The sequence below is a fragment of the Tachysurus vachellii genome, chromosome 5 (genome assembly GCF_030014155.1).
Source record: "Tachysurus vachellii isolate PV-2020 chromosome 5, HZAU_Pvac_v1, whole genome shotgun sequence".
NCBI lineage: Eukaryota > Metazoa > Chordata > Actinopteri > Siluriformes > Bagridae > Tachysurus > Tachysurus vachellii.
Window position 1 is genome coordinate 30,216,231 of NC_083464.1, and position 14,140 is coordinate 30,230,370.

General features: G+C 42.6%; 1 protein-coding gene across 2 annotated transcripts in view; it reads right to left on the reverse strand.

Moving 5' to 3' along the window:
• Window positions 1-629: 629 nt before the first annotated feature.
• rb1cc1 (RB1-inducible coiled-coil 1) overlaps window positions 630-14,140 on the reverse strand; it is an 18,672-nt gene continuing 5,161 nt past the window's right edge. Inside the window, exons 5-23 of one of the 2 annotated variants that reach the window (XM_060871066.1) lie at window positions 13,935-14,137; window positions 13,431-13,839; window positions 13,000-13,170; window positions 12,691-12,875; window positions 12,353-12,539; window positions 10,064-10,145; window positions 9,868-9,932; window positions 9,645-9,748; window positions 9,192-9,318; window positions 7,201-9,074; window positions 6,792-6,948; window positions 6,201-6,309; window positions 5,824-6,106; window positions 5,336-5,390; window positions 5,196-5,243; window positions 3,413-3,471; window positions 3,212-3,339; window positions 1,947-2,014; window positions 630-1,694 (exon numbers count right to left, since the gene is read on the reverse strand). In XM_060871066.1, the coding sequence (XP_060727049.1) occupies window positions 1,617-1,694; window positions 1,947-2,014; window positions 3,212-3,339; window positions 3,413-3,471; window positions 5,196-5,243; window positions 5,336-5,390; window positions 5,824-6,106; window positions 6,201-6,309; window positions 6,792-6,948; window positions 7,201-9,074; window positions 9,192-9,318; window positions 9,645-9,748; window positions 9,868-9,932; window positions 10,064-10,145; window positions 12,353-12,539; window positions 12,691-12,875; window positions 13,000-13,170; window positions 13,431-13,839; window positions 13,935-14,137 (4,392 nt within the window). In that variant the 3' untranslated portion in view covers window positions 630-1,616. Of the gene's footprint in view, window positions 1,695-1,946; window positions 2,018-3,211; window positions 3,340-3,412; window positions 3,472-5,195; window positions 5,244-5,335; window positions 5,391-5,823; window positions 6,107-6,200; window positions 6,310-6,791; window positions 6,949-7,200; window positions 9,075-9,191; window positions 9,319-9,644; window positions 9,749-9,867; window positions 9,933-10,063; window positions 10,146-12,352; window positions 12,540-12,690; window positions 12,876-12,999; window positions 13,171-13,430; window positions 13,840-13,934; window positions 14,138-14,140 lie in introns of both variants that reach the window. The other variant, XM_060871065.1, reaches the window with a different exon arrangement.

Below are 14,140 nucleotides of genomic sequence, written 5' to 3' on the forward strand. Positions count from 1 at the left end.
ACTTAATGGTTAGATACCCAGTCAGAATAACGGCTTGGTAAGTGAAAAAAAAACGAGATAAAATCTTGTGACTATATAAACGATTTAGTCCAAACAAGGAGAGATCTTAAAATATCAATTCATTTAAAAATATCAAGTTATCTTAAAAGAACAGCTTGGTGACCGTCAAAAATATAAAGATAGTGTCAATCAATTTGGTGGAAATGTCTTAAAGAGGAAGTAAGAGGAAGTTAAGAGGTGAAATTTTGACTTAGTTCTTATAGAAATAAATCACTTCATTAAAGGAAAAATCACTTCAGAAACTTGGCTGTGTAGAAAACAAGGCCCTGATTTGTATTGTTTAAAAATAAATAAATAAAATACAAAATAAATAAAAATTGAGTTAATTGGTTAATTAGAAATTCCTTTAGCGAGAAAGAAAAAAAATAATAATTTGTTTAATTTCTTTCGATTAGTTAATGATTAATAAGCCAGGAGTCACAGCTCGTGATTTTATCGGCTTGTATTTGACTTTACTCCTTTATCACATTTTAACACGTGAAATTCAACCAACATTATTATTCCGTTCCCAAGATCAGAAATCTGTGGTTCTTTATTTCTTTAGAACTAAACAGCTACTCAAAAGTAGGTGGGATCAAACCTTTATTGTTTGAAAACTCTTTTACAATACAGTCATCTTTTTTTTTTTTTCTTAACTTGTGCAATCTGATGAATATGATACAATGTCGTGATTTAGAATCCAACAACACACATCAACCAACAGGAAGTATTTCGTTTCTACACGTTGACGTTCTCTAACAGTGGGAAGATATGTGCTGCTAATTATTTTCCTTTTTTGCGCTCGTTTTCCCGCCAGCACAACTGCTTCCCTTTTGGATCGACGCGTCTCCCAAAGTGCGTTAATTCATTTCTGTTTTTTTTTTGTTTGTTTTTTTTTTTCCTCCCAAAGATCGCAAAAAGCTTGAAGGGGTTACTGCGTCGCCGGTTATTTTGTTTTTTTTTTTTTTTTTTTTTAAACCTACATATCCAACGACGACACATCCAGAGTTAAAGAAAATATGTGTATGTGCATGCCGTGAACATTCGCTCATAAACATTTACAATAAACGTGTAGTTCTAAAACCTTGAGCTTGTTATATCATAGTGATAATGACGGTTTTCCCGTAATGTTCTCTTGCCACGAGTGAACAAAATAATATTAATAAGAATATTAATAATTAGAATGAACAAATAATATATAATTATATGTATATATATATATATCTCCTCCGAATAGATTTTTGCTGTTGATGTTGTTCATTTTACAAACTTGCTCTATTCAAGTCATAACATTTGGTCCACATTTACAAACCTCTGAATAAACAGAGATAAAAAACTATAATAATAATAATAATAATAATAATAAAATGGGTTGCCAGAAAATTAAATAAAAGAACTAGTGATAATGGTTTGTCTTTCTGTGATTAAAGAATTCTGAGTGACGTTCGGAAGATGTGAGGCAAAAGGGGTAAAAAAAAAAAAAAAAAAAAAAAAAAAAAAAAAAAAAAGGAAGTGGAAGAGGGGGAAAAAAAAAAAGAGCTTTACAAATATTCTAGTTTTTTTTTTCTTTACAATTTTTACACCTTCTTATTCCATGGCACGGCTTTTACTCGGTAGAATTTGGTGCCCAAAGGAACTTTGAAGCGATTTTGGGCCTAGAGAGAGGGAGAGAAAAAGGCCACACACACACACACACACACACACACACACACACACACACACACACACACAGTTAATGATAGTACTTTTGGTCATACAGAACACCTTTCTACACGGCATCAGAAAAAATGTGCATGTTGGATTTTTATGTCTTATGTGTTAAGCTGTTTTAAAGTAGTAGTAGTAGTAATAATAATAATAATAATAATAATAATAATAATAATAATTATAAAAAAGGGTTTTTTCACCTTTTTTGCCTGACAGTATTCTTTCTCCATGACCTTCCCCAGGACCCAGGGTCGCCTCGTAGCTCCAGCTGCTGCAAGAAGGATACTATTTCAACAGGTGCGATTGATAAATATACAAATAATATATACAAAATTCGATTGTATAAATATCTATATAAAAATATTTAAAAAAAAGAAATAAAAAATGTGTGCAAATAAATGTTTCCTTCTGAAATTGAAATCTAATTTTTGCTTTATTAAAAAAAATAGTTTTCAAACATTATTTATTGATTTCTTTTAACCCTTGGCTATCTATCTATCTATCTAAACATCAAGATTTAATTTATAACGATTATTAAGTGTCAAGAGTTCATTTATAATTATTATATTTTATATTAGGTCTGCTATTTTTTAGCATGAATTACATTTCATGTAATTTTTCTACATTTAGTTTTAAGCTGTGATTTTAAAACTGTCCCTCTTCCTGCAGAAAGATTTATTGGACTGTTAAGCGTGGACGGACAGTGTTAAGCGTGGACGGTGTTGCGCGTGGATGGACAGTGTTAAGCGTGGACAGACGGTGTAGCGCGTGGACGGTGTTGCGCGTGGACGGACGGTGTTGCGCGTGGACGGACGGTGTTGCGCGTGGACGGACGGTGTTGCGCGTGGACGGACGGTGTTGCGCGTGGACGGACGGTGTTGCGCGTGGACGGACGGTGTTGCGCGTGGACGGACGGTGTTAAGCGTGGACGGACGGTGTTAAGCGTGGACGGACGGTGTTAAGCGTGGACGGACGGTGTTAAGCGTGGACGGACGGTGTTAAGCGTGGACGGACAGTGTTAAGCGTGGACGGACAGTGTTAAGCGTGGACGGACAGTGTTAAGCGTGGACAGTGAGCAGGAAATATATGTATATGTGTCTGTGTTTGTGTGTATGTGTCTCTGTGTCTGTGTGTGTGTATATATATGTGTGTGTATGTATATATATATATATATATATATATATATATATATATATATATATATATATATATATATATATATGTGTGTATGTGTGTATGTGTATATATATGTGTGTGTGTGTGTGTGTGTGTGTGTGTGTGTGTGAAGAGCATATATGTGTGTGCGTGTGTATGTATGTGTGTGTGTGTATATATGTGTGTGTATATGTGTGTGTTTGTATATATGTGTGTGTGTGTGTGTGTATGTATATATATATGTGTGTGTGTGTGTGTATATATATGAGTGTGTGTGTGCGTGTGTGTGTGTGTATGTATATACACAGACCAGGCTTGAGGTCCAGTGCAGCGAGAGATTCCGAGTGCAGGAAGTAGAGAGTGGGGCCGACCGTAAACAGCACATAATTATCGTGCCGCTCATCGAGGATTATGAGGACCAAATCACCGACCTGAAAACTGTGAGGGGAAAAAAAATGGAATTAAAAAAAAAGCAAAAAGAAAGAAAAGTTGTTTCTAAAACAAGACTTACTCTCGTATGGCGATTTTCTCCGAATGCCTGGAGGACACGGACGACATGCTCTGTGACATCTGAACAGAGGAGAATGTGAGACGGTTAACATGCCTTACATCATTAATGTACAGTGTAATCACATACACACACACACCCCTGTCTCTAAACATCTTAATCCCTGAACAATCACAAAAACAGACAGACACACAGAGAGAGAAAAAGTAGATTCACACATTTTAATTGTTTTTTCTGTAAACATCAATATCTTCTGTAAATATTTAATAACATCCCAAATAATTCCCAGCCGGGTGGCGTGACGCAGCCCGCCTCGGTGTATCTAAAGAATCTGAACCCACATCAATCTGGAGATTTACTTCTTCATTAAAGACGCAGACGCTTGACACTTTGACACAGGAGACAAAGTGACTATCATCATCATCATCATCGCTCTTAATAAATAATGTGGAGCGGCACTGTTGTTACTATAGCAACGATAACATCCATTCGTTAAGAAAACCTCTGCTTTGCCTTGGTACAGGACACCTTCTGACCAATCAGAAACGAGAGGGCAGTTCGGTAGCGACTATTTGACGACGGCTTAACATCATCATGAAGACATTTAGGGAGCGTGTTTAAGACCCAAGATGCTCTTCGTTTTCAATTTCAAAAGGCTGCTTCTGGACATTTGAGATGCGAGTTGTTTTCTTTCTATTTTGGGGTTGTTTTTGTTGTCGTATTCTTTTTTTTTTCCCTTCTTGGAGCTTTGCCTCTCCGTTCCTTATCTGGAAGGCACTATTCTAGTCTCTCTCGTCCTTCTTGACACCGCAACATTTTCTTTCGCTCCTCCAACTGGCTAACCGGCAATTTGCGCGCACGACTCCTCATTCACTTTCACTATTTGCCAACTGCTTCGTACTAGCGCTGGAAAATAAATGACCCGCTGTTTTACGTCCTTGAGGGCTATAATAATAATAATAATAATAATAATAATAATAATAATAAATAAATAACTAAAACACACACAGTGCCCTGCGATGGGTTGGCACTCCATCCAGGGTGTATCCTGCCTTGATGCCCAATGATGCCTGAGATAGGCACAGGCTCCCCGTGACCCGAAGTAGTTCGGATAAGCGGTAGAAAATGATTGAGTAAACACACACACACACACACACACACACACACACACACACACACACACACACACACACAAATGTTAAAATGAATAATGGGAGGAATAAAAATCCTGATCTTTATCCAGCCGTGTGTTGTGTTTTAGTACTGAATGGTAAAATAGTAGACAGACATAGTAGCACACTGGCTTTAAACATGATAAAGCAGATAGTGGAGGTCAGGGAGTTGGTTCATTTGGTTATAATGCCACCTAGTGGTGTTTATGAGCAAAGCGTTCGTCGCGTTGAGTTGAGATGGCGCTCTAAAGGACATTAACAAATTAATGCTCCTCTGGGTTTCTGCTCTCGCTCGCAACCTGTTAAGCTTTTCATCCGAAATAAAATCTATAAATAAAAGATTAACCCTGAGCGCAGGAGCGCTCCTGAGGGGAAAGCCGATTCAATCACGTTAAAGAGACTTGAGTTTTAATTAAGGGTTGATAACGTGCTGTTCGCCACCGGCACGATGCTGGGACGCTAATTTAGTGATGCGCTAAATTAACTCTAGATTCGTTCGCTTGTTGATCTTAAGCTTTAGACGCGTGATGTAATGCGTGTTCGAGTCGCTACAACAGTCGTAGAGCCGTTATAACAAACGGCTTGATGAAAGGAGGCTCCTGTAGATCACGTACCAGTCTTTGGCTGAGCCTCTTGTTCTCCTCTTCTTTCATGTGCAGAGTCTGTAAGAGAGTCAAGTGAGAAAACAATGGCGTCAGTTAACTGTATCTGACTAACGGCACAAGACTGGAAGTGTAGAAGAAGATCCGCTCACTCTTTCCAACATCAGTATCCGCTGTTTCTCCTCTGACAGCATCAAGGCGTTATCACTGAGAGAGAGAGAGAGAGAGAGAGAGAGAGAGAGAGAGCAATATCTTAAGAATAACTGAAAAGTGAATTACACACTGACTATCACACGTGATCCGTTTTCTGTTAGACGCTAAACAATATTAAACAAACCGCTCGGGTGACGAGTCAAGTGACACACGAGTCGATTCCAAGTGGAATCACTTTCCCCATGTGATCGGACTCAGTCGTTTTGTTGCGCATCGCTGTGTGTAAAAGCGCTCGAGCATTCTAAAGCTTTAAAAAATGAAGCTTGACGTTCTGTCTGTTTTATCTGATCTCTCTGATCTGATCTCCTGACGTTTCTGAGTCTGGCCAAAAATCTGCCTCACTCTTTACAAAGGGTCATTTTTCTGCACCGTGACGACTTCATCGCTGTGTGTATTTTGCCTCATGTGTATAAAAACAAACTCTTACTGGACGGTCATCATGCTCGCTTCGACAGCAGAGTCCACCCTGTCATCGTCTCGGAGCGGAACCACAGACCCCAACCTCTCCGGATCCAGAGCAGGCAGAACTTGGCTTTCGGTGGGAACAGGCCCACACGCTCCGGCCGTCTCTATGGCAACAGAAATGGGATTGGGCACAAAGAAAGCGGAGGAGATGAGGGCGGCGCTCCGGATGCGGTTCAGCTCCTCCTCTAGGTGTTTCTTCTCTTGCAGGATGGTGGCGCGGTCCTCCGAAAGAGTCTGGATCAGGCCTGAAGGTGAAAAACAAGACCATCAGTCCACAGTCGTCATCATCATTATCATTATTATCATCATCATCATCATCATCATCATCCAAACTCTTACTCTTATCCTTCTCCTGCTGTAGCGTCACCTTCTTCAGCTTCTCACTCAGCTCATTGATGATCTGCTCCTTCTTTAATTTCTCCCGCATCAGTACAGTGTTGAAATTAGTCTAGAGACAAAAAAAAAAAAAAAAAAAAAACAACTTTCATTGCTTACTGAATGTTTTTCCAGCGTCTGATTAAACGGCTGAATCAGGTGCGTGAGACAGACTTCCTGCCAGATGCGGACCGCGTGGAATCCATTATCTGATCGGTTTGGAGTCAAACGAAAGCAGAAAGATTGATTTATTTTTTCATTTAAGCCAGCGGGCAATCGTTTTAAGACGGACTCGGGGGTGCAGTGTTATCGTATTGCGAGGGGTGGTGGTGGTGGGTGGGACGACATTGTGTATTTATTATTATTTTAATAATAATTATTTTAATTCAATAAGTGTTGAAGTTGGAATACTGATTTTTCGCTTGTACGTCCACCACATGAGACCCCTCGTTTCATCGTACAAGATCTACAGGAAGTCAGCCACGAGTGTGTATGTGTGTGTGTGTGTGTGTGTGTGTGTGTGTGTGTGTGTGTGTGTGTGTGTGTGCCTCCTACCTGCTGCTCAGCGATCAGTGAGGTCTTCAGGTTCTGCAGCTCCTCGTTCTTCTTCTTCTCCAGCAGCTCCAGCTTGCCCAGGAGAGACGCCTTTTCTTCGTCCAACCTCTGCTGCAGCGAGACGTCCCCGGCTTCGCTTTCTCCAGCCGCAGCTCCTCTGCAACATCACAAACGTCAGGTTTAGCCGTTTTACGTCGGTGTAAATGCAAAGCAAACCAAGTAAAAATAGAAAACACAGCAGAACATCAACAAACTAAATTATACTGGATGGTACGAGAACTTAAAAAAAAAAAAACGAAACAAAATGCTGAGGTCCTTAAACTCAAATGTATTTTCTCTCTTGTTGAAATGTGTTTGTTATTTTATTCTAGTCAGTTATGTAATTAGGTGATTGGTGAAAAATGTTTACTTGTCAGTGGATTGTCTTTCCTCAAGTAGTTGAATTTTTCCTAACAGCCTCGCTTCCATCTCCTCTTTCTGCAGTAAGGTGTCTTTTAGTGCCTCTTTCCCCTCCTCCACTGCTCTCCGGGCCTCCTGACGCTCCTGCTCCAGCTGCCCTGACAGGAGGGTGTTTACGGCCTGCAGGTCGCCGATGACGGCTTGCAAGTCTCGCTCTTTATCCTCGAAAGCCTTCTGATCCTCCTCTCGATCTTTGACTAAGGTTTTGAGCTGGTCCTCCAGCTGGTGCTGGATCTCCTGCAGACGTTCCTCGCAGTCCTTCTCAGCGTCCTGAGACTTCTGCTTGAGTGCGGAGAACTCCTGCCGCAGCAGCGTGCTCTCCTCGTCGTGCCGCTCCACCAGCTCGGAGATGCAGTGGTCCTTCTCGAGACGCATTAGAGCACGCAGCTCGAAGAGGCCTTGCTCGTGCTCCTCGTTCTTCTTCTGTAGCTGCTTCATCAGTGCCTCGACTTGCTCTTGGAGATTCTTTGTCCGTGACTCCATCTCAGCCTTAAGTGCCTCCTCCTGCTGGGTCTTGGCTTGCTCGTACTGCATGCGCAGATCATCCATTTCAGTCTCTTTAAGTGCTATTTCCACTTCGAGTTTGCATCGGGCGTCGGCCAGCTCGCTGATGCGTGCCTCGTAGTCCTTAAAGCACCACTCACGCTCCTTGCACTCCGTCAAGTGTGCTTCTGTGAGTTCCTTCAGTCTGGCTTGGTTCTCAAGGGTTAGGGCATCAAGAGCACTCTGGCTGTTGCGTTTAAGGATCTCCATTTGCGCTTGGTGCTCCGTTGACAAACGAGCTTCCAAGTCTTGGAGACGGTTCTTCTCTGCGTTCTCCATTTCTCTGCGTATCTTCTGCTCGATCTCGACTTGCAGGCAATCAAGCTGGCTGGCAAGAGCGTCTCTGGAATGCAGGGCCTCTTGGAGTGCCTTGCTGCGCTCGGAAAGGTTCCACTCCAACTCCTGGACGGCCTGCTGGTGGCTGCTGCGTACCTCCTGCAGCAAGCGCTCCCTCTCGCCTTCCATCTGAGCCAGCTCTTTCTCTTTCCTCTCCACAAGCCCTTCGAGCTCGAGCATGGCCCTCTGGACGTCCCGGACGATCTTGTGGTTCCCTTCCAGCTCGTCGGTAAGCCGGAGGATGTGCTTTTCGTGATCGTCTTTCAGCTTTCGGAGCTCGTTCTGGTGTGCCTCTGAGAGTTCCTCTTCCTGACAACGTCTACTGTTGTTGATTATCCCGTGGATTTCTGCGCTCATCATCTTCAAGGCGAAAGCAAAGTCCCGCTGCTCTTTTATAACGAGTCCCTGGAAATGACAGAGGTCGTCCTTAACTTTCCTCATGTTGCTTTGCGACTCCTCGGCAGCCGAACGGTACTTGTCTATGGTCAGCTTGAGGGTCATGATTCTGGAGTTCTCTCTCTCGAGCATGGTCGTGTCCTGGATCCTTTTGCTGTCTATAGCGTTGATGACCGAGGAGTAAAGGGACTCGACCATCATCTCGGGACTTGTCGGGTCGCTGATGGGATTGGGTGATGTTACATTCCCTTCAATGACGAACTCATTCACTGCCGACATGAAGTCTGACTCCGGGCTCTCGACTAAAGAGTCCAGGTCCAGAGAACCCTGATGGAGCACGGGGTCCATATTAGGATGCCCTATGGTTTCAAAGTCAAACGTATGGGCGTCTATACTGTCGGGGGACAGGTCTTCTAACGGAGCTGGAACGGAGAGCGGCTGAGTGGGCGGAGACTGTATACTGAGCGCGGGCGGGGTTCTAGAGGAGGTGGGCGTGGTCTCTGATCTGCATTCCGAGCTGAGTCTGTGTGCACTCTGGCTACCAGAAACCTTCAAGTTCAAAGCAAGAATTGTCATAAGAGGACACTCTTATGTTACAGGCACTTTTGTTGAAGAAAAAAACATAAACTAAATTAACTTTAAAAACAGAAAGGTCTGTTTTTTTACCTTCAGTTCGCTCAGTAAGTCTGTGATGGTTTGCGACATCTCGTCTACACTCCGAGCTGCTTGTACTAACTGATGAAGAGCTTCTGTGTGGCACTTTAACGGCTCAAAATCACATAGTGATGGAACCCTAAAGGAAAACAGACGTTGTGAGTACGGGAAGAATATAAAAAGTACTAAAAGCACGACAAATACCAGCGCCTTTAACACATAGGGATAATTAAAAGTAGCCAAGATTTTATTGGTACTTTAAACCATGGGACTGTTTAGCCCAGGAAATTAATCTTAGGAAGCCCATAAACTTTAAGTACATCTTGTTGTTCTTTCACACGGTTTTGCTCGGGCCGCTCTGTACCGCTTCGCTAATCATTTCCCTCTAACAGAACATTCTCGTCTCTTTTATTCCTTACGAAGCGATCGGGTTTTCTTTCTACTCCTCGTGTGCTTTTATTTCACCTGAGAAAAGGCTGCACTTCAGCAGGACAGCAGCTCTTCAGATACTGCAGGTCATTCAGGGAAATATCCGGAAGCTCAAAGTCAAACTTGCGAGGCTTTCTTGTCTGGAAGAAGAAAAAGAAAATGAGCAAGTGAAAGAGCAATCTGAGAAGAAGAAGAAAAAAAGAGAGAGAGAGAGAGAAAGAGAATTATAAGCTATACTATGACACGTTCAAACACTCACGCAAAATGAGGACGGAGGCCACGAGTCAAGTCCTCGGAACAAGCGATTTCTGAGGAACGACTTTCCTACGAGGCAAAAAAAAAAAAATTCAGAGGCGGATTTTGTAAACTGGCTCCAGAACCTTTGTGCTCTTTATCCAGATTTACATGAGGCTCAGCAGATTTGCGGAGAACACAAACAGTAAGCTTATACTTACTGAACAGCTTGCCAAAAGTCTCCCTTTTGGCCTTCTCTGCCTCGTAGAGGTTTTTCCCATCTTTCACCAGGGCACTGGCCCACTGAGGAAACACAGATCAGAGAAAGCGTTGCTGTACGGTGCGAGTGCTACATACTGCTAGGAATACAACAAGAATACTTTGGAAATTCGGTGTGTGTTTGGGCAAGTTTGAGCTGGACTAAAGTGCTACATTAACACTGAGTAGTATGTGCTGGGGATGTTGATGAAATGGGATGTTGACTATTACCACCCCTTCCAAAAAAAGAAGACTCCTTACTAGTGTTAATTTCGTCAGACGAGACGAGACGAAATATGTTCGTCAACAACCTTTTTTTTCATGACTAAGACGAGACGATGACAAGACTGCGCCGCTGTCCAAAAACGCTGACTAAGACTAAATTAACACGCATTATTGTTGAGGAAAAAAGACGAGACGAAAATGTTTTGTATAAAATAAAAACTAAGATAAAATCTCTCTTCATTTTCGTCTACAATTGTCTCTGCTTTTTCGTCAGCTGTTACGCCTTTAAAATATTCACAACGAGTTCGCAGCTTCGCGCTGTTTAGTGTTTGCGTAGAAACAATCCTTCCACACGCCGCTCAAAAAAAAAATAAAAACTCCTGAGCCCAAGTCCACCCCTGGTCTAGGCGGCTTTTTGAGTTAAATTATATTTCCTGTCACTGCTCAGGCTCTTTTATTGTACATGACAGCTTATGTCCCGATGACCGGTCTTTGCATTACGATTAAAAACAGTATCAATAAAGTAAAAAATGTGATGTTCAGTCAAGTTCGAGTGTATGCACTGTTTAAACGAGTGTTCTCAACCTCTCACTGATACTTTTGTGATTCGCGGACTGTAAATAGGTTGTATTTTAGGCCCACAGTAAAGTAGGCCTATTCTTTTCAGTTTTTCTGAGTATATTTATTTTATTTCTGATTTGAACAGAAACATGAGACACAAGGCGACCAAAACAGTTTTAAAAACCCTTTGTAACTTAAGCTGTCAGTCGGAGTCTGTTGGGCCGCAGCTTTTGAATTGTGTTGGTTAAAATAAAATACTCTTCAGAACAGGTTCATCATTTGTGAATGTGTCTCCTAAATCAGACATTAAAAACCAGACACGTTTATAACATTTGCATTCAACAAAAGTCATTCAACAAGTGTATTTTGTTGGGTAATTATGACATTTAACCAATGTTTGAGATGTGAAAGACTTTTTTTTACTGAAATGTTTATCAGTAATAATCTCAGTAATAATGTGTTATTTTTAAAAAAGACTACAATTTTTTGACTAAAACTAGACTAAAATTAAAAGACTTTTAGTCGACTAAAACTTACAAGGACATTTGGCACAAGACTAAGACTAAATTAAAAATAGGTGACGAAATTAACACTACTCCTTACATGAAATGTTAATGAATCTTTTTTGTGTTGTTAAAGGTGGGGTCACCAATTTTTTAAAGCCAATATTGACATATAAAATCACCAAAACAAACACGCCCCTAACCCAAATGGGTCCCACCCCTGTATTGATAGCTCCGCCCACACATACATACGTAACCCAGGCAACTAACGGAAAGAAATGTGTCTTTATCATAGCTGAAGTGAAGAACAATACGATTGTAGATAAACAAACAAGCAAAAATGCCACACAAGCATAATCATGTAAAGGACAAAGGCATATATTAGTTCTGTGTAACAAAGCAAAACCAACGTTACTCACCTATCGAGAAGGAAAAAAGCGCCTCGGCGTCTTAAGTAAAGTTGGTCACATATTCACAGATTGGAGTTTCCCGAGTCAATAACTCCTGAGCTAAACGCTGTTACTACACAAAACACGGTTGTAGCTGCATCTCTACATTACTACGATAGAAAAGAGGTGTTATTTGTGTAGTAACAGCGTTTAGCTCAGGAGTTATTGACTCAGGAAACTCCAATCTGTGAATATGTGACCAACTTCCTGCTCCTTCAGTTCTCTCCAGCGCTGGAAAGCTGACCCTATATTAACACGTCCTACTTCTTACCTTATCGTAAGTCTTTCTTCGCTTTCTTTCTTTGTTTTTATCCTCCATGTCAATGTTAAAACCGCTAATGCTAATGTCACACATGCGCACTGAACACTCTCTCCGCCCATATTGACAAGACACGCCCCTTTCTGCTCACGTTAGTATTGATTTTTGTTTTGTTGGTCGTCCCGACTCAGTTTTCTGAAGCACTTCTCAAACAACGGAGACCCCACCTTTAAAGTGGGTTACTGATTGCCTCACCTCTCTGTAGTGTTTAACGAACATTTTCCGGCGCACCACCTCCACCACGGCCAGGCAGTACATCTGTGGGACGGTACTGAGGGCCTCCACCACACGCACTCGCTCCAGCAGCTCGGTCAGGAGGCGCAGCAGCGCTTGTAGCTTCTCACCGTTCTGATCCGCATGCAGCATCACGTAGCAGCACCATCTACAAGCAAGACATGGTTAGAAGTGTCTAATGATGACGCACCAATGTCTATGCGTATACTGACCCCACATCTACCTGAACCGGACATCTACCTGAACTACAGACCGAGACTGTTACCGTGTAACCGTATAGACATCGTGACTGTCCTTACTTGAGACGGACTTGCAGGTTGTTAGCCAGTTCCTGTTTGGCAGTCGTGCACTTCTGCTTAATGTCCAGCAGCTTCCTGTGGTTGGTCAGCATGATCATCAGCTGATTGGCGTGACTCAGACACAGGTCAGGCAGCACCGAGTTGTCCTTCAGGTTTTCAGCCCTCATCTGATTGGCTAAAAATCCCTGCGGAGAAGAAAATCGTGACTAATGTAAAGATTCAGAAAGGTCATCTGCTCTAAAAAAATAAAGCCTTAATTAGGTGATAAAGAGAACAAAACAAATAAATAAATAAACGCAAACAGCGTACCTGAGCGAGCTCCTTCTGTTCGTTCACTAGCTTTTTGCAGCTGGCAATCATTTGGTCGAGTGCATACAATCTGTCTTCCAGCCCCTTTATGGCTTTCATGTTTTGATTATCCAGTTTCGTAATAGTGTCCCGGCACTCGACGAGAAACGGCTGAATGATCCGCGGATCAAGCTACAAAAACAAGAACGCATCCTGACATGAGACAACGACAAATGCAAATCATTACATACGTTATGCTACGACTTGTAAAAAAAAAAAACAGGTCATCTGTATCCACAATATCTCGCATTTCAGGAGTTTGTACGTTTTAATTTAACATCGTCCAACTGGGCTTCTGTTACGGCACGTCGCTGTTGAATTCTAAAATCTGGTTGGTTATTAGATGATATCTTAAAAACGTGGCATAAGGAGACGTTTCTCCTTGCGCTTACTCTGTTGATGGATTCGAAGCACTTCCTAACTACAGCCTCGACGTCATTGGGTCGGTCCTGTACATTGATCCAGTCCAGCAGCGTGACGTTAAACGATGGACCGTCCGTTTTTTCCATCTCCTCCTGATCCTTTTCTTCCTCCAGCACCTCCTGCAGTCCGCTGGTGCCACCGCTCCCCGCTCGGCCTGGAGATGAGGATTCTCCTGAAGCGGGAGATTTCTGGTCCCGCTGGCGCTCCGTAGGGCCTGAGATGGCTGACTGCGAGGACGTTTGGGCTCCTTGTTCATCGCCACCGTCTCCGGGTCTGGGATGCGGGGAGGAGGATCTCTCCAGGCTTTCTCTGTAGCTGTTGCGGGTCAAACACTCCAGCAGAGGGATTTTAGCCATGACCAAGACGGCCGTGCCGAGCCTGGAGGTGTGCGAAAGTCGGAAAGAGTTTACGAGTGTGAGGTATGAAAAGGTAACATTTCGCAAAGCTGCGCACACTGTTGTAGCTCTACTCACTTTGTCAGCTTCAGTTTGATGTCTTCAAAATCCTGTTGGTAATTAGTGTAGGCCATGTCGAATTTCGAGAGCAGCTTCTGATAGGACGTGGTGCAGTCGTCAAGATTGGCCATGATGGCTGCCCAGCCCTGATGCTGAAGGTGTTCGTCATGAACCAGGCGTTCACAGAAGGAGCACAGCTTCTTGGCGACTTCAAACATTTCCTT